This window comes from Poecilia formosa, unplaced genomic scaffold, assembly GCF_000485575.1.
Source record: "Poecilia formosa unplaced genomic scaffold, Poecilia_formosa-5.1.2 Scaffold211, whole genome shotgun sequence".
NCBI lineage: Eukaryota > Metazoa > Chordata > Actinopteri > Cyprinodontiformes > Poeciliidae > Poecilia > Poecilia formosa.
This window is the reverse complement of record NW_006800150.1, coordinates 496,068-520,349: the sequence shown is the minus strand read 5'-3', so window position 1 is coordinate 520,349 and position 24,282 is coordinate 496,068. Positions and strand designations below refer to the sequence as shown.

Genomic DNA, 24,282 nt, shown 5'->3' with positions numbered 1-24,282 from the left:
ACATTTTATCTCACCGCACAATTCAGTTTCTGCTCCGGGGAGAACATGCTGAGGCGACACGCATTTTAAACATGTTTACCTCGACTGAAAAGTATATTTTATTATTTTGACACGTTTACTCTGTCTCCCAGATTAGCCAGATAATTAGGAAATTGAAGCAAACTGCAGCAGGAGCATATTTTACCCAGAAATAAGTAGAATTGAGAGCAAAAAGCAACAAAAGTAAATGAAGCAACAAACTGGTAATAAATGTATTTAAGGGTGATATTTGTTACTAATTAAGCAGCCTGCTCCTAACTGTTTAATCAATGAAAAATAGACTAAATTAAGTTGGTTAAATCAAAGATAATAAGCCAACTACTGCACTGTTAAAGGAAACCTTTAGGTATGAGAAATTAGTCGTTCAGAATATCAGCTGAGATGATTACAAATGTCATTTTTAATCAAGCATCTTATACCACCTTTACGGGTTGTAAATAAAGAAGTTTGCAGCCTAATTCCTACGTTCTAGTATCTAATAGTAACTTGAAGGGAAAGCTTTGGAGAGAAAAGAAAACGAGAGAGAAACAAAATCAAGATTTCACATCTTCCTTTGAACTGCCAGCTAAAAGTCGCTAAAGACAGATCAGATTCCCTCACTCAGGTCTGAAATCAGCTTTCTGTTATTTGTTTCCCTTTCAAAGCCAAGTATTTTTGTTCCATCAAAGAGATGCATGATGACAGAGATGTTCAAATCTCACCTAGAAATGAATTGTGTATAACTGCCACACGTTAGCTTTAACAGCAGCCTAAACATCAGATCTGCAGCCAGAATCAGAAAATATCATCAGAAAATGTATCTATTCTCTATTTTGCTATTTTTTTTTTTTACACTTTTCTTTGTTTTAAATCCTAAAAAAACAGAAACTCAATGTTTTCTTTAAGAAAGACAACAAATCTCATGTAGTAGATAAAAGAAAAAAAAAGTTGGCTATTTTCCAAAGCTCGTGTAAAATTTGGGGCCCTGAAGTTTTCTATGAAGGCTGCAGGTGGTCAAAGGTTGCAGATGCCTGGCCTATTCAATCATCAGTCAACAGAAAGGGCAAGAAAAAAAAATCCCATAATGCTTCAGTCAGAAATCTACTCGTCTTGCAAGCGGTGAATATGCTGAGAAGCCAATCAGATGGAGAACGGTCCATCTGACTGATCTGCAACATAACTGCAACCTGTAGTCTGTCAAAGTCATTTGTTCACCTCAGTATTTACTGATCAGCTGCTGATCACTGACCCAAATGAACACAAAGCAGGAATAACACTTCTCTATATATAAATATAAAAAAACCTCATCGTAAAGAAATCCAAACTTTATCACCCAGTTGGCATAAAATTATTAGCAATGCGCCACACCAGAAATCACGCTTCAGCTGGGCTCCTTTACAACCTTGTGAGTTTTTTTCTCTTGTGAGTTTTGTTTCATTTTTTTTTGTTTAATACAAACAAAGCTTTCGCAAAGCCAGAAAGCTAAATCTAGAGAACATGAGTTGTCAGAAAACCTCACTGCAGTTATCTAAAAACACATTTAACAAACGTGGAGAGCTTCCTCTCTGTATGTTGGCTCAAAATAAAAGAAAATTAAAACGCAGAGTCACGCTCAATGTGTCAGAATGAGAACGATGTTGTTTTTTTTTTTAATATATTCTGACTTCGATCCAAAGGACTGGACTTGAAAATTTCGGTAAATTTCATAATTTTTCTTTTCTCAAGTCTGGCCACAGACAATTGCTACTAAATGTGTCCATTTAAACCTTCGGCACACAAACCCAGTTTGAGAAAAGCTCTACCTAAAGAGTTAAGTGTGTGTCACATGAAATGCTTTTCCTAATAAACAGAAAAAAATACCCCCACACAGAAATTTAGAAAAACGAAAATAGAATAGAAAAACAAAAACATGTTGCTTGATGATTTTATGTATTAATTATGGCTTAAAGAATGGTTTCTTTACAATACGCCGTATTATAAAGGACAGCGTCTCAGTCCAGCTCCAGGCAGCAGCTGCCACAGATGTAGCGCATTACAGCAGAGTGGAGAAGGTACAAATAAAAAAAAAGGAGAAACATTCATCTATAACAGCTTCCTATGTCATACAGAAATATTCAGAAATTATGAAAGAACAACAAAACAATTAAAACAGAAAACTCATTGTAACTCATTGAGGACATGCCGTTCTGCTGAAACGATCAATCAGAGCTCCGCCGGCAGATCAACCCAACGACGCACCAACCCCATCGCTCAGCGGAGCCTCGCAGGCAGGAAGTAACAAATTAGAGGCCGGATTTGGTGCAGTTCAGGCCGAAGCATCGAATTTCGCTGAAACATCCAGCGGAACAGCGAGCAGATCTGCCTAAATCTCCGACACGCCGCCGCAGACGACAAACACAAACCTCTCTGGAGGAGCCGCGGGACGAGCCTCACCTCTGACACTACCGCCGCTCTCCAGGGCTCCTTCATGCTCTGACATCTGCCCAGCATCTGAGACGGATGGGCCCCTCTCCCCCGCCCCGTACCCTTTGACACGGCCACTAATGCTCACACATGTACACTAGAATAACATCTCAGCCAGCGGTCCTTACCCTGAGACGGGTGACGGAGCTTTCCTGTGTTAAACGGACAGCCAGAGGCTCTTGTGATGAAAAGTCACAAGTGTTGAGTGTGTGTGTGTGTGTGTGTGTGTGTGTGTGTGTGTGCGCGTAGGGACGGGGTTAGACTAGCATACAGGAGCTAAACTATTTGGCCTTTGGGTTTTGCTGCTTCCACAGAGGCAGTAAAGCTCAGAGGAGAGTCGCCCTTCAGGTTCAAGGTGACGGAAAGCAGTAAATGCCCCTGGATTCCGTCTGACCTTTAATCCCTCAGCGCCGCCGACACAGAGCTGCACTCACACGTGATTACAGAGATGAAGATGGTTTTTACTGAAGCGAGTGTCCACTTCCTCAGTGTGTCTATGAGTACATGTAGATTTGTCTCAATAAAACATACGGACAACATCTGATTTCAGGTGTAAAACTAATATTAACATTGTTGTAACTTATTGATTTAAACGAGCTAATTAATCGTTTGTTAATGCTTGATTTCCAGATTGAATTTTATTTATCCTTCTTTGGTATGAAAAAAAAAATGTTTTGCTCTTAATTCTTTAATAAACTGCAGATATCTGGTCCTGTTCAGGATTTGCAGTTTTACAAATATGTTCTAAATTTTCATGCATGATAAAAATAACAAAAATTAAAAAAGAAAGGTTTCCAGCTTAATGACGTTTCACTTTGGATTGTATGAATTAAAACATAGAAATTCAATGAAGGCAATTTTTTTTCCCAATCTAAAATTTCTCTTTTAGTAGACATGGATTTATATTTGGCCTTAACCGAGATGAACAAACTATTATTATCTCTGCACCCAATCAGCACAAAGAGGAGGCTGTTTAATTTTCTGCCCCTGTCAGATTGAGAGAATAATGTTTATTTGTTTCACCATCTGCTTTAAACAGTGAAACAAATAAATACAATCTCTTAAGTATCATTTAAGGTTTATGAAACACAACATATAAGAGATGATAACTGGGGTAACAATGATGTCTGTTATCCCATAAATAACAGACATTATTTATGGGATAATGTCTGTAAAATGAACAGCAATAATTTCGGTTATTTAGTCTGTTATGAGAGAGTAAATAAAAAAAAAATGTGGGTTAGTTTTGCAAAGTAACTTTTTAAATGTGTCATTCATTCACTTACAAATGTCAGTTTCAAACTAAATAATTAGATAAAGCACTAAACATTTAGGTTGACAACATCTGAGGCTAAATATTTAGTTTGGACCTAAATATCTAATTTGTAAACTAAATATTTAGTTTCAAACTAAATACTTTTGTTTGAGGCTAAATATTTAGCTTCTAGCTAAATAAATAACTATTTTAAACTAAATATTAACCTTCAGGGATTAGCAAGCTAAATATTTAGCATTCTAACTAAACATTTAGTTTGAATCTGCAACATTTCTACATGAGTGAAAACATGAAACATGGTGAAAATTTGACCAAAAAAAAAAAATAGTGTTTGTAAAATGAACAACAATGATTTTGGTTATTTAGTCCGTTATGAGAGACTAAATAAAAAAAGTGGGTTAGTTTTATAAAGTAAAATTTTAAATGCGTTATTGATTCACTTACAAATGTTTACGTTCATATTCTCTCTTGTTAGAGGCTAAATTATTGCTGTTAATTTTAGATTGTGTGTCTTTACAAACTGAGTCTAACTCAGCTTTCCGAGTTACATGGTTAGCACTCTCCACACATGGTGCAAGGAAGCAAAAAGAGAGCCTAAAAATTAATGTACAATTTCAAATCGTAAACATGAACAAACTGAATCTCCTGGAAAATCCAGCATGTCTGAAGAAATCCTACAATCTAACTGGCAAATAAATCACTATAATCCGCTATTGATGAGCAGGAAAACTAATTTCGCTTCCAGTATTTGCTATTCATGAATGTGCATCTACCAGTCATCTGATGCTGGGCGATAACTGTGGTGCCATTCGGCCTGGTGGAGCAGCTGTGGAAGCTTTTAGGTGGTGGGTAGTTGCAGGAGTCAATGTTTCAAAACTACAGCTGGATGTTGGGCTGAGAACATGCATTTAAAAAAAAATTACCAAGTAATTTTGGTCCAGTTTCTAGTGCAAATATCTTCAAACGCTTAAAATAAGGCAAAATTAACTTACAAGTAACTTTTCTGTAAGATATAGGAGCTTGTTTAGAGTCAGCAATTTCTCAATAGTTCCACTCGTAATATGGTAAAAAATAAATAAATAAATAAATAAATAAAATAAATGTCTTGTGTCTTTTTCCTTGGACTGGTGCATCTGTTTCTTTCTGCAGTTTGCCAGAGTTTATGATTCATGTCGCTGGTAAACGACGTTAACCAAACGTCTAATCTGAAAAGCTGTCCTCAAAGACTTAATAAGCGGATCCAAAACAACAAATGCGCCACTCGAAACAGCAAAATGCGTGGTTCTCAAGCTGTGGGGTGTGCCTGGTCCGCAAAACTTCCCAGTCTTCCAAACTAACGATCTGAACTTGTGTTCTCATAACATAGTCAACAAATCTTTGCCTCCTTGATGACAGGACAACACATGAGAAGGTACAAGAGCACCCAGCTACAGATAGCAACACTCCGGCCTCCATTACGTTCTCACAAGGTGAGTCCATCTAGACTTTGTAATCCTGCTGCCACATGGTCATCGGTGTTGGAGACATTTCCTCCTTAATGCCGGAGCCAAACAATGTTTCCTAAGGAAGGCGTGAGATCTGTCTGAACAATAACGACGGTGAATCGACACGTTTGACAGCTTGAACATGTTGAGAACCTGAGACACGAGGAGAGAACGGATAAAAAGAGAGGAATGGCGACAATGAGGAAGAGTAGCTTGGTTTTAAGGCTGCAGTGAAGTGTAAGAAATAAACACAGTGATATTAGTATCACTGTGAAGAAGACAAAGAAGAAATCTGGAGAAAAACAATAAAGAACGAAGCACAGAGCCATCGAATTGACAAGGGACCTCAGCAACTTACTAATGAAACTTGATTAAATGTGAGTGTAAATTAGTAAATTAGAAGTAGAAGGTACATTGAGCCTCATGTTTAAAGTTTGAGGAAGAAGCAGGTCTTTCCTAGTTTGTTCCTTTGTTTTAGAAAATAACTCCAAACAAAGGGACATGAAGCACTCGCTCACATCTTTTCATTGAGCATTTGGCGCCTCCCAAATGCTCAATGAACCATAATTTTGCCGTTTTATTTCTAAAAAAATTCAGATGACGAAGCAATTTCTTTTTACCGAAGTTTAGTTTCTACTTTATTGCTTCATTTAAAAGCCACAAACACAATCAAAACAACAAAAAAGATGAATATTTTTTCTTTACACAATAGCAGAGAAAATGCACACAAAAAAATCCATCAAACATTTCTCAGTTTATTTTTATTACTTTACTTTTTCAATAGATAAAGATACATTTGACCCATTTTGCTTCTCTAAACCAGTTTTGACACGAAAACTTTGAGAACAGAAACAAGTCCGATCTCAAACCCAACCATCTGTCAAGTCCTGCTGGTTTTATGGTAGCCAGCAGATGGCGCCACATAACAAGCCCCAAGAGATCCACAGGGACGCGTCAGTCTGCCAGAGGAGGGCGCTAATGCTCCTTTTTTAAAGATTGAAACACTCATGGAATATCTCAGACTTGTGTTTACATTTTCTGTGATTGTTGAAGGAAAACAAAATGCTTTGGTGATGTAAGATAACACATTAAAAGGAAGAAGTGGTTTAAAACTAATCCTCTCCGATTGCTTATTTAGATTTTTCACACATAAATTAGCCTGTGTTGACACAAATGGATAAGAAAAGGCATTAAAATGAGGGGCAGGGGTGGGAAGAAAACACCATAACCAGGTCCAAACAGGTCCTGACATCTTGATTTCACTTTTTTAAGAAATCAGACACCGGCTGCGAAGTCAACACATCCAACAGCAGCAGGGTGGTCGGTGTGGGCGGGGAAGCAGGCTCAGCTTCCCTTCTCCACATTTGGCACAGAGGAAAGCTTTTAATTTACGGCACCATGCCAGCGGGCGAGGCATCTGGGCCCCAGGGACACGGGATCTGGGCCCTCACAATGCCCACCGGGTCAGCGCCGTCACTTTGATTCACACCGTGTTTCATCTGGCGACGACTCGCTCAGATTTATGCCGAGAGGATCAGGAGTAAAAGTCGGAGGATAAATTTAGGTTCAAATCAAATGATAATAAAAAAAGAAGCGTCAGTTGCCCGCTGAAAGCTGACGACTCACAATAACGTCAACGAAAAGCAGAAATCCAGCTGCAAATCCTTTCTCTCCATGTGATCGTGTTCCAGTTATTTTTGCGAAGGTGCGCCGTGAGATTTAGGTCAGAGGAGGAAACTTCAGACTGGACAGCTGCCTCCTCCTCACCAGGAATATTCCAACAGATTTACCCCAGAGCAGGAAAACGGCCTGTACGTCCCGCTGACATGGCGCCCACTGCAGAATCAAACCCCTGTTTGAAACATCAGCTGGGAAATAAAAAATATTTCCCACCACAAACCGCAGGGAATTATTAAGTTGTTAATAAATTTAACAACGGTTTTCATTTATTTGATAAAAATGTTTTCTTTTCTATATAAGTCCAGCTTTTATATTAAGAAATGCTTCAAATTACAACATGCCACTTAAACCGATTGACATGAAACCTCACAGGTAAATCTATGGGGGGGATTTTATGTGACACACATAAAATCAGAGTCGTGTACATTTACTTGGAAAAAAAAAGAACTTTTAGAAGCTGTACTTCTAACTTCTACTTGAATAACTGCGTTATGAAGTATGGTCACTCTTACTTGAGTAAACGTTCTGGACGCTGTGGATTCAGTGAACAAAAAGCTTTTCTCCAGACTTTTGTTAAAGTTCCACAAGTTTCATATTGAAAGATGTTGATTTGGAAAAATGTCTGATTTTGTAAGTATGTTTTATTTATATTAAGTATTTTTATTTTGTTCCTTAAAATACCAAAATTCCCCACATAACTTAATCTTGATCCATCTGATGATGTCATTTTTAAATATCAAATAATTGATGAGCTACTTTTTTACCAAATACTGTTTTTTTACTTTTATTTGAGTGGTTTCTACTTTTTACTTGAGTAAAAATACGTCGAAGTACTCTTAGTTGAGAAAAATTTTTCTACTCACCTCTGCATAAGATAAAATATAACTGGGAGGTGGAAGTAAAATGATAACTGCTTTTTTCTGTTCAAATAAAACTGAACCGTGGATTTACATTCAGCTGCCTCTGACTCAACACTTTGCAGTTTGAGTCTCAAAAGGTCTTTTTTTTTTAAAGATTTTTCTATATTTAGCTAAATCCATTGTTAAAATGAGCTCCCACCAGCTTCATCTGGTGAAAATCTCCTCCAGACATATCAGGAGTCTCATGGCTGCTTCTCTAATTCATGGTCGTCTTGCTCAGTCTTATCAGTTTAATCAACCAGCCGTGTCTCGGTAGGTTTGACCCGACTCTCTGAACCGTTTCCTCTCAGGCCTCTCTGCTGGGCTCAACGTCGAAGGCCTTCACACAACAGCTGGACTTGCACTGAGGTTAAATTACACACAGCTGGACAATTACTATTGGCCTCCTGAGTCAAATTTAAAGCCGCAGCACGCAACTTTTATATTTTAAAAAAATCTATTTTTTTTACATGAATGTTCAAATGTCCACCATGTTGACCGTATAACATGAGACAGTGAACCTCCTGTGCCTTCTGCCTGTGATACTGGCATCTACAGAAATGCACCACTCTGTCAGAAACAACCAATCAGAGCCAGGAGGAGGGACCTCGTGCTGTCAATCATGCCTGTGTACAGGCAGTTCCCCACAACAAAGCCTGTTGTGAATGCTCAGGTTAGTTAGCATAGCCACTGATAACAGTGGCCGTGCTACGGTAAGTTGTTTTTCCGCCATTAGCACATTGAGCAGCACACGCTCAATCCTGATTGACAGCACCAAGACCCGCCTCCTGGCTCTGATTGGTTGTTTCTGACCAAGCGGAGAAGAAATGCCACCTGGTGTTAGAAATAGTTTTTGCAGTCTCATGTTATTCAGTCTTGGTGAGAGTTTAAACAAATACAAAAAATAGGATTTGGGGGGAAACTTGAGGAAAACAATGATATTTATAGGGTATAGATGTTTTAGTGGGGGTAAAAAGGAAACATTTCATAAACAACAGCGGCTAAACCTTTGTCACCACCAACAATTTAACAGTTTATCAGCTCTAGTCCATGTTTTTCTGGCCTATCAGGTGTTTTGCAGTTGGTTTTAATGTAAGCACATGAGCTAAGAAAAGCCGCCGCGCTACCTGGGATCTGCTGACGCCGAGTGTCAAACTGGGTGCTGAGAGCAGGGACCCCAGCTACTCCACCCGACGGCACAAAGTGACATCACAGATGTGTCTGACTCATCAAAGTTTCCGGAGAGGGAAGATGATGGCCTGAAACCATGGTGCTCATAATTATAAGTACAATTAAAGAAAGCTCCGGCTCGAGCTCAGCAGAGCTTCATTTAAAAACGTGTAACGGTAAATCAAAGAAATATTTGTGAGGTGGGGAATTCAGGACCTGTCACAAGACTTAGAGGTGAAGTAAGATGAGAAGCGGGGCTGGCTGGTCTCGGCTGCGACAGACGAGGCTGACCAACCATTTTGCCTGCTGCCCTGAAACAGTTATTTATAGCTGCTGCACGGGTGTAGACAGCAAAGTTCTCTCGCCCTCTTTTCTTTTTAACAACACCACCGACTGCTACGCAGAGACACGTTTAAAGTTTCTCTGCTAATTTTCAAAGAGATTAGAGCCCAGATTTCCAAAGGCACGGCCATCCATTTTCCTCCAGACCGTCAGCAGGACCGAGAGCATCCAAGCGAAGTCTTCCTGCATCGTGGTCAGCAACATCTGAGCTATATTGGTGCACGAGGTGACGTAGCAACGATTCCCACAACCCCCCGCAGCTCTGCTCCACTTGAACTTAGCCTCTCTCTCTTTCTGCTCTTACCTCACTCTCATCTCTGGTTAAAGCAGGCGTTGCTTTTTTTTTTTTTTTTCTTTTTCGCCATCTGTCATTCTGTCAACCTCACAAATACCGATCACACCCTAAAGACTGGTCCCGCTTTAGCGACTTGTCAACCAATAGCAGCTCCCCTCTGCTCCTTCCTCCCATCGTTCTCATTTTTAAAGTTTAGAAATATATAGACTAAAATAGCTCAGTAAGAAATTATATTTTTTATGCAACAAATTATGTCACCTGAACTGATGCAGAGAGTCACTTTTACCTCCTTGCAGAACGGTTTGGTTAGTTTTTTTATTTAACTATGACAAAAGGGAGAAATGAGGTAAAACCTGATGTAATAACACGATGAATACATCTGATAAAAAATTAAAAAAAATTACAAATATAATAGTATGTGATGCTATTTGCTTAATTTCTTTACTAGAAATCTTTGTCTTTATAAAACCGTTTCTGGGGAAATGTATAAATATTCTTTCTCTGGATTAGAAAAAAGCTAAACACCAGAATATTAGGTCGACACAATCAAGACTGGGAACCTGATATATGCAGAAAAAAATGGAGATCCATTTGAGAAACTTAGAGAATAAAAGTGTGTATGTGTGTGTACTGTGCTGACAGACACATTTTGAATCCACCCATATAGCCAAACAATGTGTAAACTAAAAGAATACACAAACAACAGAAAACGTATCAGGCAGTGTTTAGTTGGGCCGATAAGAATCACTGGGAAACAAAATGTATTGTTATCGACTCATTAGCATAATAAACAAAAGAAGGTCATCAAAAGATTTTCTATGTCCTTTCAAAAAGGTGAACTATGGGTTAAAACTGTGCTAAAGAATAAATCAGTAGAATTTGCCTGGAGATTTTGGCTCTCATTGTTTTCCTGTCTCTACTGAGTCTTAGAAAACTTTGAAGGTTTAACGGTTTTATTCGCACCGTGAAAACGTGCTTTTGGAGCGTCAGCATGTGGACAGATGCAGATAAAATTTCCTCCGTCCAGGACAGATGTAGCCTCATCTGTTACTGAACAGCACAAGCAGAGCACACACATGTTGGAGGAGGCTGACGGAAAGACAAGGCCATGACTTTTGGGGTTTACATAGATTTTTGTTATTTCTCTGTTTTAATGTGAGTTTTGCCAACATTGCACTTTAAAACTCACAGGCCCATATCAGGTGAGTTGTGTAAACATTTCTAGATTTTTAAGGATATAAACAAGACTTGAATATTTGAAGTTATTTGAAGTTATTGTAAAATATTTTGGGAACAACATGGAGTTATTGGCTAGATTAAATCTATATCAGTTTACACCTGCTGATGTGCAGGACTGCGCATGAATGTGCTGCAATCTGCATTAATAAATGTGCATCCCTGTAAATCCAGCCCTGCATGCAGCTGCAGCAGGGTGTGTCCAACAAACACCATCTAGTTGGGATTATAGTTTTAGAGAATGAAGTAGTTTGGTAACATATCCAAAAATTGTAGTGAAGTAAGAGAAGCACTTCAACATATTTTTAAAAAGTATTTGGTAAAAAGTCTACTGAAGTACGGAGTGACTGATCAAAACGTCAAACAGTCAATATTTAATAAGCCCATCACCAGATGGAGCAAAACATAAAGCTATGTGGAAAACAAAACAAAAATAATTCATAAGAATAACATACTTAGAAAAGAACAAAATCAGGTAAAAGAAACATTAAAAAAAAAAAAACTTTACAAAACCCGCAATTCTGCTGCTACCCAACCCTGATTGCAATATCAAATCAATCAATAAAGTTTGATTGCATAGCCCATTGTAGCAGCAGGTGTTTAAGTGCTTTACGCAACAAAAACACAAAATTACAAAGTCATAAAAAAAACACGGTACACCACAATACCTTTTATTGTAGCGTTATGGCAGCATTATTAGCAAACCTTGTTTTATTTTAATCACAATAGTCGAAGAGATATTGCTTTAATTGATGCATGTAAACCATTGACACAGTGGCAAGTATTAGCTCAGTGGAGATTTTGCTGATCTAAAAAAGTGATTGAGATGCTAAAATATAACAACAGTAATAATAATACTCATCGTCAACATAAATGTCAATGTCTCCAAATGACTTCTTCCCTTTTGTAAGTTTGGAATCCAGGACAGACCGAGATTCAACAACCAAGACATAATTTAAAACGTCCTTCTGTAATGTTTTTCACTGATGGAAATGGATTTGTATGGCTGTCTCAGATGTTGGTGAGGAGACGCGCCGCAGGGCAGAGCAGTATAGATGTCAGGCCATCCCAGGGATAAGCCCGGCTCATGGAGAACGCGTTAAAGGAAAACGCTCAATCACACACTAAAGAGAAAAAGTCGAGGCTCAGCAGACCATATGGCTCAACGCGCCTCATCCCACGGAAGTGCCGGCATCGCAGGCCGCTCAAATAACAATTAATTTCCGAGCTCCGCGGGCGAGGGAACTTCACAACTTTTCCAGCAGCTGCTCCGTAAACGCTCTCAAGTGAAGGGATGAAAAAGCGAGTGAAGGAGAAATCCCTTTGAAAGCCAGTGAGCAGAATGGGTTGGATATGCCCTGTGTGAAGGCCGTCAGGGGATTCCCTGGGAGCGCAGTCAGAGTTATTACACATGCCGAAAAATCTGCGCTATAAAAGAAGGATTACGCCGTCGTCTTTTAACCTAGAGAACATGTGGGATCTCCGAGCTTTACTCTTTGAATATCTGCTTTTTGCAAAGACAGACAGCGGTTGTCAGACAGCAGGAAGTTTTATCTAGTGAAAGCTGCTTTTTGCCGGGAAGGTTGCTGCCCTCCTAACTGTGCGATGACGAGTCACTGACAGCTGTCCCTGAGCTCCGACAGACCCGCTCATGGAAAATATGCCTGCAATGTAACTTCTGAGCTCTTTGTTTGTCACGCCGGAAGTTACATCCCAACTAAAGCCACAGGCGCAAGAGACACGATTAAAACCCTACTGTGGATGGAAGCACCTGCACATTTACAATCAGGAAGTGGCCTGTCATGATCTCAATCCCCTCCCAAGCCCGGTCTCCCTGCGGTGCCATCGATTAGGAGGGAGTTAATTTGTCAGGAAACTCTTTGGAATGGATTTTAACCCGGCGATGACAAACAGGAACCCTCCAGGTCCTCCGTCGTCAACACACTGGTTATTTTGGGCTTCCTTGTTGTCTCTGATTTCTAATCTCTTCTCTAACCAAACACACACGTCTGCCTGGGCCTAGAGGTTCCTCCTGTTTGTGCGTCTGTGTCAGCAGCGCATTGCTGCTTTGTGTGATTCACCCTCATTGCCTCGTTTTCCTCTCCCACCCACATGTACGTCTCTTCATCATCCATGCCCGACACCTGACGACGGTGTTGGCGGAGTGGCTGATAGCAGGAGCCAGGAATAGTAGGTTATTGTTTCTGCCATCACATAGCGCAGGAAATTACATCTTGAAGTGCAGGGAGTTATCTTATTTACTGTTTGAGGCGCCGTCACGCTGGTGCTGGTTCTTGGAATATCTAAAATTGCGTCTTACGCTGATATAAACGTGAAGAATATTTCTTGGACGTCTTCTCAGTGTGACAGCTTATGTATAGTGCAAGTGTAGGGGGATAAAGGGTGTGAAATGTGCAGACTCCAACCCTTTCAGGACGGAGAATATTATTTTTTTCTGTCATGCCACGGTTTTGTTTTGCTTCTATACTTAAAGATGTAATGTGCAACATTATAAAAAAATATATTTTTCACATATTTGCTTACAGGAAAAGTGACGTACATGAGCGGCATGCATTATGTATCCAAGTTGTGAAGCCAGCGCTGCAGGATGTTTTTGATGACAAGAGATGTGTCAAAAAATAATAATTAAAAATGGCATTAATATTGCTACAGAATCAGATTCCAAGACAGGAGGTATCTTGTTCTTATTCCTGCAGCAAAAACACTTTTTCCAAAGCTAAAACTGGCTTTTCCCATTGCCTTTCCAACTCGAATTAATATAGAAAGTATTTATAAGAATGATAAGAAATTATTATTATTTTTTTTTTTAAATCAAATAACTTTTCTGGTCATTATTAGATGATTTCCCACTAAGTGTGGGCTGGAATTAGTGTTACCACCTAAAGGTCTTCAAACCCATCATAGTTAGAGAGGTGATGCCTTTTAATCATAACGAATAATGATTATGTTGAATCGAGAGGATTTCCTGCTGCTGCTCATTCACAACATCACCTACAAAAACCCCTAAATCTCTGCAGCAATCGTTTTATTATGACCGTGTCATAATAAAATAAAATAATGGTAGATTTGTTACATCAGCACAGGTACGATGCATAACCTGACCCAGTTTCAGGAAGTGTCTGTTGCGTAAGGCTTACGCTGACAGACGGGCCCACACACCTTCACATGACTCAGCGCTGAATATCCAGGAATATCCTCGAAACTCTGCGTCTCACTCTGAGCATCTTCAGGACGACGACGGCCTCAAACCGAAGAGGAAACCTTCACCAGCCAAACGACGTCAACAAACCGGCCGTGTTTTAGCGGCGCTGCACGTCTTCTCCAGCTCAACGTTAACAAACGAGCTCCACTTCACTTCTTTACATGTCACATGTGAGGAGCGTAAACCAGAGAAAAAGAGAAATGGTTTAAAACTAGGAAAATTGTTACTAGATGTAGTCATATGGATTAAATAAATGGAGCATATTTGTACAGAGATGGCATAAGCTGTTCAATTTGGGCTGAAATGTAGATGTTTTTACATAAAACACTTTGGATATACAATGTAGAAGCATAAAACAAAAGAAGTATAAGTCTGTGGTTAAAAAAAAAAACACGCTTTTCAGACTTATAGCTTTTCTGTGCATGATGCAAAACATCTTTTAGTTAATTTAGTGAAAGCAGAATCTTCACCAATGTCAACAATTTGCAACGTAATCTGCTGGATTTCTCGCACGTGCACGTTATATATCATCGACTGCTATTCCTGAACACATGTTAATGCCTGAAAGTGATCTGAAGTTGTTACTAAGGCTGACTTAGTAAGCTGGCAAAAGAAGGACAGCCATAAAAACCTCACTGAGATTTATATTCATAAAAAAAAACATCACCCCAATCACCAAAAGTAACAGCAAATATTAAAACTCAAAGAAAAACGTAAAATTACATTATTGGTGTTCATAGCTACTTCCTCTGATAGCAAAAACTTCACCGTTTTCCCCCAATTTAATCATAGAAACAAATTCGTCCATAAAGGCTCTGTCTTGTTATAAAATGCAGATTGCCCTCTTTTAAAAAAGAGAGAGAGAGAGAAAAAAGAAAAATGTATCAAACTGGCAAATGATTGCTTCAAACTGGCGGCACACGAGGCGACAGACATATGACACCGAGTTCCCCCACGTTTCTCACTCACAGTTCTAGATGTTGAGATTTGGGAGTTAAAACCTTTAACTCCAGTCAGACTTTGCTGCCATTTTATTTTACATCCATTAACTTCCTTTTACCATCTTAAAAAACAATGCATTACATTAACTTTTTTAATGCATAACAATGAAATAAAAAACAAACAAAAAAAACACCATTAGATGTGGCTTGTTATCAGCACAGATTCTGCAAACAAGTTTCCTACAAGAGTGTAAACATTGGGGGGAAGAATCACAGCTTTATTCACACACACACAAGTTTTAAAAGAATGATCAAGTGGTTTTCTCCTACTGAACGCAAAACTACACAAATTATTTTAGGTTAATGTAGTTGTTGTCTAAGTGGGACAGAATCGCTCTATTGCTGGTATTTCAGTCTTTAATGTTCATCAACTTGAACATTAACTGCGCTGTATTTTCTGTGGAGAACAAGAAGTCATTTAGAAGAAGTAGTGTAGTGGACATTTTCAGCTGGTGTGGTTCCCTTTCACACTGCGCTGTCTAACGATCCAAAACGTTTGAAAAATCTGTCACTCCCTTCCCCAGGGGCGGCGCTGCACCAAAAACCTCTACAGGAAATGACACAAAAACCTCTGAAGAAGACACTGAGCACAACTTCCTTCTTCATGAAATGTAAACACTACAAAAATGAAGTAGTGTCAGATTTAAGTGGTTCTAGGATTTCTCTTTTGTCTTTGTTAAAACACCATGAGCCATTTTCTACCGCTGACGGTAGGACCGCGCGTACATTTACATTGTATTTACCCAGAATGCCCTGTGCTACTGCACTTCCTGCTTATGGAGCGGTTTCCTCTCCACTTGCATCCACATGTGGTTTTGAACCATGCCAGACTTCATTTCGACCGATCCGATTCCTAGGTTTGTAGCTGGATCAGAGTTCACTTGTGCATTCACACTTCCCCAAATGAACCAGACCTTCTAGACAAACGAACTGGAGTTTGAGTAAAGCGCACTGAACAGGGCTGGTGCAAATGTATAACCTGTTGAGCAACACAAAGTGGTTAAAACTATTTCACATTCAGGTCCAGGTTTCCTAGACGTTTTCCACCCACTTTGCTCCTGGGCTCCACCTGAACATTTGAGGGTGTGAATCTGTGAGGGAGCAAATATTTTTAACAGCAGTGTATGTTTTGAGTAACTCTAAATACCACTGGATTAAATTACAGGGAAGCTGTTCAACTCATTTCTCAATAGGAGACATAATTACTAGAAATAAATATGCTTTTTAAAAGTACAGCGCGTTTGTAAAAAGGGACGCCTGAAAATGTGGCACCATGCGTCCACCTTTCCACACAGAAGCCACAACCTTCATTTATCTTGACATTGGCCATGAGGCAGACGGTTCCCAGCTGTCAATAAGCCCTCAAACTGTCAGCTGTGCTGCAGCACAATCGAGCTCCACTACTGCACTCTGAATATCACACATTGCTATCCATTACCACTGCTGCAGACTCTGTTACAATTGCTGAGTTGTTAAGTTATATATCAGCTCTAACTGAGACTCCCTCCAACCCCCCCACACACAAACACCCCCTGATTTTAAGACCCATTTTAGGTGTGAGCAGCGCCAGTCAGACAGGGGGGTGAGCTGGAGATGTGGCAGCTCCGATAATTTATACATCACCCACCTGGCTCTCCACGCAGAGCGGAACGTACCGGACCGAGAACAGCCTCGTGTTCCCCCTTTCTAACAGATGAGAATTAAAGAAATAGAGTAAAAAAAAGCAACATTTTGCACCCAATTGGGTCTAAATGCTGCCATATATAACCCAGCTTCTCATTATATAAACAGTTATACAAACACGTTTCAAACATAATTCTGCTTTACAACCCAGAAAGCAATTGGGTTTGTTTGGAATGACAAAAATACCTCATGACTTTTTGGTTTCTCAAAATAATTACAAATTTTAGAGTGCATTCACACACCAGCCCTGCCCAGTCCGCTTTTAATCAAACTCCAGTTCGTTTGCCTGGGAAGTCCGGTTCATTTGGTGAGGTGGCTGTGTGCAACCTAACCCTAATGTGGACCAAAAAGGCAAACTCTGGTCCGCCTGAAAACCTAGGTCTCGTTTTGGTTGAAGTGAACTCGAATAGTGGACCAGAGACCATAACAAAAGCAGGAAGTGAGCTAAAGTGCAGGGCATTCTGGGTAAATGCAACCAAAACAAACAAGAGTCTCGCGCTCTCGGGTGAAATGGCTCGCGGTCTTTGACCAAAAACAAACGAGAAATCCTACAAGTGCTAAAGTCTGTCGCTATACCATTTTTGTTTACATTTCGTGACGAGGGGAGTTGCTCTCATGTCTTCTTCAGAGGTTTCCCTGCCGTTAAGTGGTTCTTGGTGCAGCGCCACCACAGGTGAGGGAGAGGAACAGGTTTTTCAAAAGACTTGGATATGTTGACACAGTGCAGTGTGAAAGTGAACTGCACCAGCTGAAAATGTTACAAATGTTGCAACTTTGGTTCCCAATCAAACCTAGTCTAGGGGCATATCTGGTGTAAAACGCCCTAAATAAATGAATGCATTTGCACCAATAAATTTTGTTGATCTAGAATAAAAGAGAATGACAACATATCTAAAAATAAATGAAAAAGGGAGGAACCATCTGTCACAAGATGTCTAAATATCTTGTGTCACTTTTTGCAAAAGCAAATAAGTTGAGCGCTTTTCTGATTGCAGTACTGCAAGTTTGAATTCCTGCACGTTACTCAATATTTTCAACCTTGTGAGAAAGGAAAATGCCTTTTAGACAGGAAAACGTGCTCCAGTCCCCCAGCAGTCCCACTTATTCCAGCCTTCTCCAGGCTCAGCTGTCGGTGCCAGCTTCCCCGAGGGACTTGAAACACGGGGGTGATGGGAAGGCTGTGTTATCTGGAAACCCCATACCCTCCTACTGTCACACCTTTGGGGCAACATGCATTCAGTACATACTGCAAGTTCATTGCTCGCATGCGTCACATATTGATCTGTATGTGTGACGCATGACCTTGTTCAAATGCACGCTCACGCTGACACACAACGGTGGAGATGTGCATTTGTAATTAATCTACAAAAAGGGTTTCCACAGCACTTTGTTTTTGCTTTAACGCAAAAAGGAAAACACCAAAAGCAAGAAAAAGACCCAACAAAAGGTGATAATGTGCTTCAAAAACTAGCAAATTATGCAACATGTCTTCATGTTTAGGGAGACCAAAAAAAGTTAGTTTTGCACCGAGTCCCTGAAATATGAAAAGAAATGCTGCAACATCAGCTTGCAGTCCTCCCTTTTCGCCGTCTTTATTTCAAACAAATAGCAGTAAAATGGCAGATTTCAATGTGGAGTCCTCCTACTCGTGTTTACCTTGGCAAAACAAAAGAGCTCAGCAGCAGCAGCAGCAATGCTGACAGTCCTATAACAAGCACCTGACTCACTTATGACTCATAACGTCAAGCATGGGGATTAATTGTACTGCGTTCGAGCAAAGAGTCCACATGTAATTAAACAACTGAAACAAAAAATTGAAGTGGGCCATTTCTAAACTTTTCCTCCCTTTTATCGTTTACACCCACGACGACTTGCTTTTAAATCTGTCAAATGAGTTCAAGGTCAGAGAGAAAAACCCGGAGCATTTTACAAAGCTACCAAAGAAAGCAGCAGAGCCGTTTGGGGCCCAGCCAGAGCCGAAGCCAAGAATCGCTGTTCATATTTGATCGTTTACTTACTGCTGAGTCAGTGCAGCTGGTTTTATAACTAACTGGGGCGTCATCGGCACATTTCTGTTATTTTTCTGGGTGGATTTTAGAGTCAAGTTTACAAGAAACCACGTAAAATTTACAATAATTCATTTAAAAGCATTTCATCTTTCCCTGAGCCAAGCAGAGACTTCAAAGCTCACTGGATAACCAGGTGGTAGAGTTGTCACAATACTAAATATTTCAACATAATAAAAAAATGTATTTCTTTAAAAATACTCATTTTGCTGTGTGTGTGTGTGTGTGTGTGTGTGTGTGTGTGTATTTTCCAGTGGTGGTGTTTCTCCTGTTATATATGCATCTGTTGTTTTCTCTCTTTCTGCAGGTTGACTTCAAGGGTGTTGATTTATCTCTATGCCTCCTTTTCTCCTTTACTCCCATCTTCTTTCCTTTTAAACTTTTTCCCACCTTTCTCAGTTTTTTGTCTCTGTGTCCTTTACATTTGAAACCGACACAAAGAAATCCATATTAAAGTTTCATATATACATCAAGTGGCGCATCATGGCGAAAGCCGTAACACTCTGCTTATGAAAGTTGTGACTCACTTTAACACTCGGGCATCTATTCCTAGTGCCACACTGCCGTACAGTACACGTTAAAAATAAAAAAATAAATAAAATAAATAAAAATACTCATTTGCATTCTTTGTGTTTACAAATTGGCACAACATTCTGCGCAGCAATAGGAGAGATAAAACGGCCCAAATCCTTTTGTGCCAAAATCCTCACATGTTCTTTAAGTCACTGAAAGGTCCTGGCAGGCAAAGGGACGGTTGAAGTTGACCGTCCGATGTTAAAAACCAAGAACCAGGAAAAAAAAAAAACATGCTGAAGTTATTGGCTAGCAATTTAACAAACTGTTTTGTAAATAAAAAAGTCATCAGCAGGAGCTTCATACTAGCAACTCTCAAAAAAAAGTTTTTAATGTAGTGAGAAAGTGAAACGGATTTGTTTCACAGAGTGAAATATTATTACAAGCTCTTATTTATTTATTTATTTTCCAATGTTAATGATTATGGCTTACAGGTAGAGAAAACCCAAAGTTAAATGTCTCAGACGATTAGAGCATCACATTAGACCAATCAACAACATGTTTCAGGTTTCAGACTATGCACCATTCTATGTTCATTGACTATGTTCATTCCTTGCACTCAGTACTTGGTTGGGCCCACTTCAGCATGAATTACTGCGTGAATGTGCAGTGGCATCGTGGCGATATGTCTGTGGTACTGTGTAGGTGTAATGGAAGCCCAGGCTGCTTTTATAGCTGCCTTCAGATCATCTGCCTTGTTGGGTCTGGAGTCTCTCGTCTTCGTCTTGTCAACAGCCCATAGATTTTCTGTACGGTTTAGGGAATTTGCTGGCCAATCAAGAATGGGAACACCAAGGTCTCTGAAACAGCTTTTGGTACCTTTGGCAGTGGGCAGGTGCCAGGAAAATAAAATCAGCATCTCCATACTGCTTGTTAGCAGAGGGGGGCGCGGGTTTGGAGCGCTCTAAAATTTCCTGGTAGATGATTACGTTGACTGTGGACTTCAGAAAAACAATGGCCCAACGCCAGCAGACGATGTGGAAACATCACACTGAGCTTAAAGCAAACTGTAGTCGGCGCCTCTCCACTCTTCCTCCAGAGTCTGGGACCTTCATTCACAAATTAGAGACTGGATTTACTTTCATCTGAAAACAGGACTCTGTGCTGTTGTGCAACAGTCCAGCTCCTTTTCTCCTCAGCCCAGAAAAAAACAACAACAAAAAAACACCTCTGGTATTGACTCTGGTTCAGGAGTGGCCTGACATGGGGAATGAGACATTAAGCCTCGTCTGGTATTCGTCTGTACAGTGGCCCTTCTGGAATGGCTTTCCCTTGACAATCCTCTCAAGGCTGCAGTTCTTCCTTTCCCTATCGCTCTTCTTCCTTCCTTGCTTTTTGTTAACATGCTTGGATACAGCCCTCTATCAACAACCAGGGTCTTGAGCAATGAGCTTTTGTGGCTTCCCCTCCCTGTGATGGGTGTCTATGACTGTCTTCTGGACTTCTGCCCAGCCAGCAGTCTTCAGCAGGATGGTGTAGCCTACTGACCCAGAGAGAGACCACTTAAGAAACCTCTGTACTCGTTTTGACTTCATTAGCTGAAAACACCATGATTAAGGTGCGACACCATGATCCTTTTCATTGTATTTTAATTTTCTGAGACACTGAATTTTGGGTTTTCATAATCTGCAGGCCATAATTATCAAAATTACAATAAACAAAGGATTGGAATATACTTTATGTGTGACGATTCTATGCAAGTTTCACTTTCTGAGATGACTGGCAAGAAATGTTGCATGTAATATTTCTTATGCAACGTTCCAACATTTTTTTTATATGTAGTAGTGCTAAAAAGCAATTGAAGACCAGCTACTTGTGTCTTGTAAAACTAAGTCTGTGGAGATAAATTCTGTATGATAAAATATCAGAAGGTGACTGTGGCGGCCATCTTTGATTGGTCAGAAATAACATTTCAAAGTCGAGGCAAAAGGTGGTTTCTGCAGAGCCACGCTGATCAGCGAGGGTGAATTAGGTGCAAGAGTGCCAATATCCCCTGAATCTTAATATATTTTGTCACATTAAAACAACAAAAAAATAAAGCAAATATATTTTGTTGAAATTTGCGTTTGGTTTATTCAGAGTGACGTGCAGCGTTTTGCATTTTGGTCAAAAAGTTCAATCTCGGTCTCGTCTGATCAAAGCTCTTTCTTCCATGTTTGTTGTGTCTCCAACATGGCTTCTGACAAACTGCAAACAGGACTCCTTACTCTTTTCTTGTAAAAATGTCTGTCTTCTTGCACCCCTTCCATAAAGACCATATATGTGCAGAGCACGACTAAAGGTTGAGCTGTGGATCTCTGCATCTGGTCCAGAGTCACTATGGGCCTCTTTGCTTTGAGATCAGAGCTCCTTGTTCAGCTTGTAAGTTCAGGTGGACGGCCTCATCTTAGCAGGTTTACATTTGTTCCATACCATTTCCATTTCCAGATGCCGGATTGAACAGTGACATGTTCAAAGCTTAGGAAATCTTTTATAGCCTAAGCTTGCTTTAAACTTGTCCATAACTTTCTCCCTGACCCTCCTGCTGGTTCCTTGGACTTCATGTTTTCTCTTAACCTCTGAGGCGTCACAGAGCAGCTGGATTTGTACTGAGCTTAGATTACTCACAGCTCTGGTCATCAGCAGTCATCTGGCAACTTCTGAAGGCACTCAGAGAAAAGGAGGCTGAACACTTTTGCACATTGCACTTTTCAGTTTTTTTATTTGTAAAAAAAAACAAACAAGATTTTGAATAATTTTCTCTCTACTTCCCTTTGTGTTGGTCTTTCACATTAACTTACAATTAAATCCATTTATGTTTGTGGTTGTAATGTGAAAAAATATGGAAAAGTCCAAGGAGTGGACACTTTTACAGTCTCTTATTTTAAAGTATTTAAAGTATATTCAGGTATTCACTCACTTAACTTCCTGATTGGGAAAACCTTAATCGGAGCAACGACGTCTGTTGAATAAGTCATAAATAAAATAAGATGCCTGCTCACTGTGCATTTTGAGTTAAAGTGCAACACAGCATCTGATCATCCTCTAACAGCGTTACTGACATGATTATTGCCCTTTGTAACGCTGCCAACAAGTTCTGGTTCTGTGGTCTCAAAACCGACGACAGAACCGGAGTTACACTGAAAATACACTTGTGGATGCTGTGTTTCTGACCGCTTTGGATTAATTAATACAAAATGTATTCACTCAGTATATAAATACAGTCGACCCAGCTTCGTTTCGGAGGACCTTCATGCCGGCTCAGTCACATCATGGCTTCGATAATAGAGGCCTTAGATCCTGAAACTGTTGACAATATCAGGATTAAACGGTGTCCATTCAAAGCAAGGTGTAAATCTCATCTGTAAATATGATGACTGTGAACGCTCTCCTTTGTCACTGCTGTGTTTTTGTGTCGATATGGAGGAATGAAGATGCTGAAGCTTGCTCATTTCTGTCCATCTCTAAACATAAAAAAATCTAGATTGTGCTCCCAGAATTAGAAACATTCAGAGGAAGTTCAACGGAAGAGATTAAATGTGTTCATAAAATCAGAAAACATGTGATCGTACTATTCAATTAATAATATATACGAGTTAATTGGAGGAACAGCAAACTGAGGGATGATTATTTTTGGTTGCAGTCAGAGAAATGATGAGAATAAAAACTTATCGATTTCTGTCTATTTTGAGAAAGAGCAAATCAAATTTATAAAGCTTTTAGTGTTCAAACATCCTGTGTGTGAACGCTTTTAATCAGCATTCCAACGCAAACCAAACCTGCTGGGAAATCTCTTGCCAACATTTTTTGATGGAAATGACAACAATCGTATAGATTTTCCTTAACATTTTAACTTCATATTTAACTTTTTTCTGTCTTTAAAAAGCAAAAAACCAAAGATAAATCCATCATGTTTTTCTGCCGCGTGGTCTCACAGGAAATGATATTATGTCTTGATCATTGTTAAACAAGCCATTGTTTTATTAATGAGCTTAATGTTAATGTAATGCTGAATGTAGGGGAAAAGGTCAAAACAAGGGCTTTTCCTTTAAATCATGCTAGAAACCCCAAAACAGAGCAAGTGTGGGGATGATTATTGTATGAAATAAGAAAAATAAGAGATTTCACAATCGGCAGTATGTGGTAAAACTTGATGTTTTTCGTCACAGACTTCCTGTTCATCTGTGGTCAGACGTTTTCATGGTTAAATTCATACGGAGGCCATTGAGTTGATGTCTCTGGCTGCTGCTGCTGATCAGGCTTCAGGCGGTTTTTCCCCTCCGACTGAAAGTGAACCCCAACCTGAACTAGATGAGGCCACACCAGGGGGCACAGGGGGCGCTACCTTGTGCCACGCAGCCGTCAGCCATTTAACATTAGGATTATCCACAGTTGCTGCTGTGTGTCAACACAGCAATGAACACTTGGTTAAGGTGGAGGCTAAAGGAAGGAGACGACTTTAAGTTACAGACGGCCAACAGCAACAGTGAGATTCCTCTGAGTTCAGGTGAATCGATCACCTCCTGTTGTAGCATCCAGTCCCAGGATCAGCGTGGATTTAAGATTTCAGATCACAAACATGGTCAAATGTTTGCATCCTCACTGTGATTTGGAGTTTTTCATTTCTCAGGTTTTTTTAAATTACCGTAGTGAGTTGAACATTTCTTTTAATCTGAGTTGTACATTTCCCCTTTCTATGCAGTCACTTATTTCCTGCTGATACACCTGAATGTCACCTCTGAGGGACAATAACGGATATTTATAATCTATCCTATTATAAAAATGCATAATTTATCTGCAAGGAGTGAAAGCTGCAGTATTTATCAAACTGTCATGTTGTATGAGACAAATAATCTGTGAACAAAGAAATAATAATTGAGCTTCTCTGCCTTCT

General features: G+C 39.8%; 1 protein-coding gene across 3 annotated transcripts in view; it reads right to left on the bottom strand.

The window, feature by feature from the left end:
• Positions 1-24,282, bottom strand: part of rbm20 (RNA binding motif protein 20) — a 58,203-nt gene that overhangs the window by 21,287 nt on the left and 12,634 nt on the right. Inside the window, exon 1 of one of the 3 annotated variants that reach the window (XM_016679430.1) lies at positions 2,421-2,582. The exons of the other annotated variants lie outside the window; for them this stretch is intronic. Within the exon in view, the coding sequence (XP_016534916.1) occupies positions 2,421-2,497 (77 nt within the window). The 5' untranslated portion in view covers positions 2,498-2,582. Of the gene's footprint in view, positions 1-2,420; positions 2,583-24,282 lie in introns of those variants that run through there. 3 annotated transcript variants of the gene reach the window in all.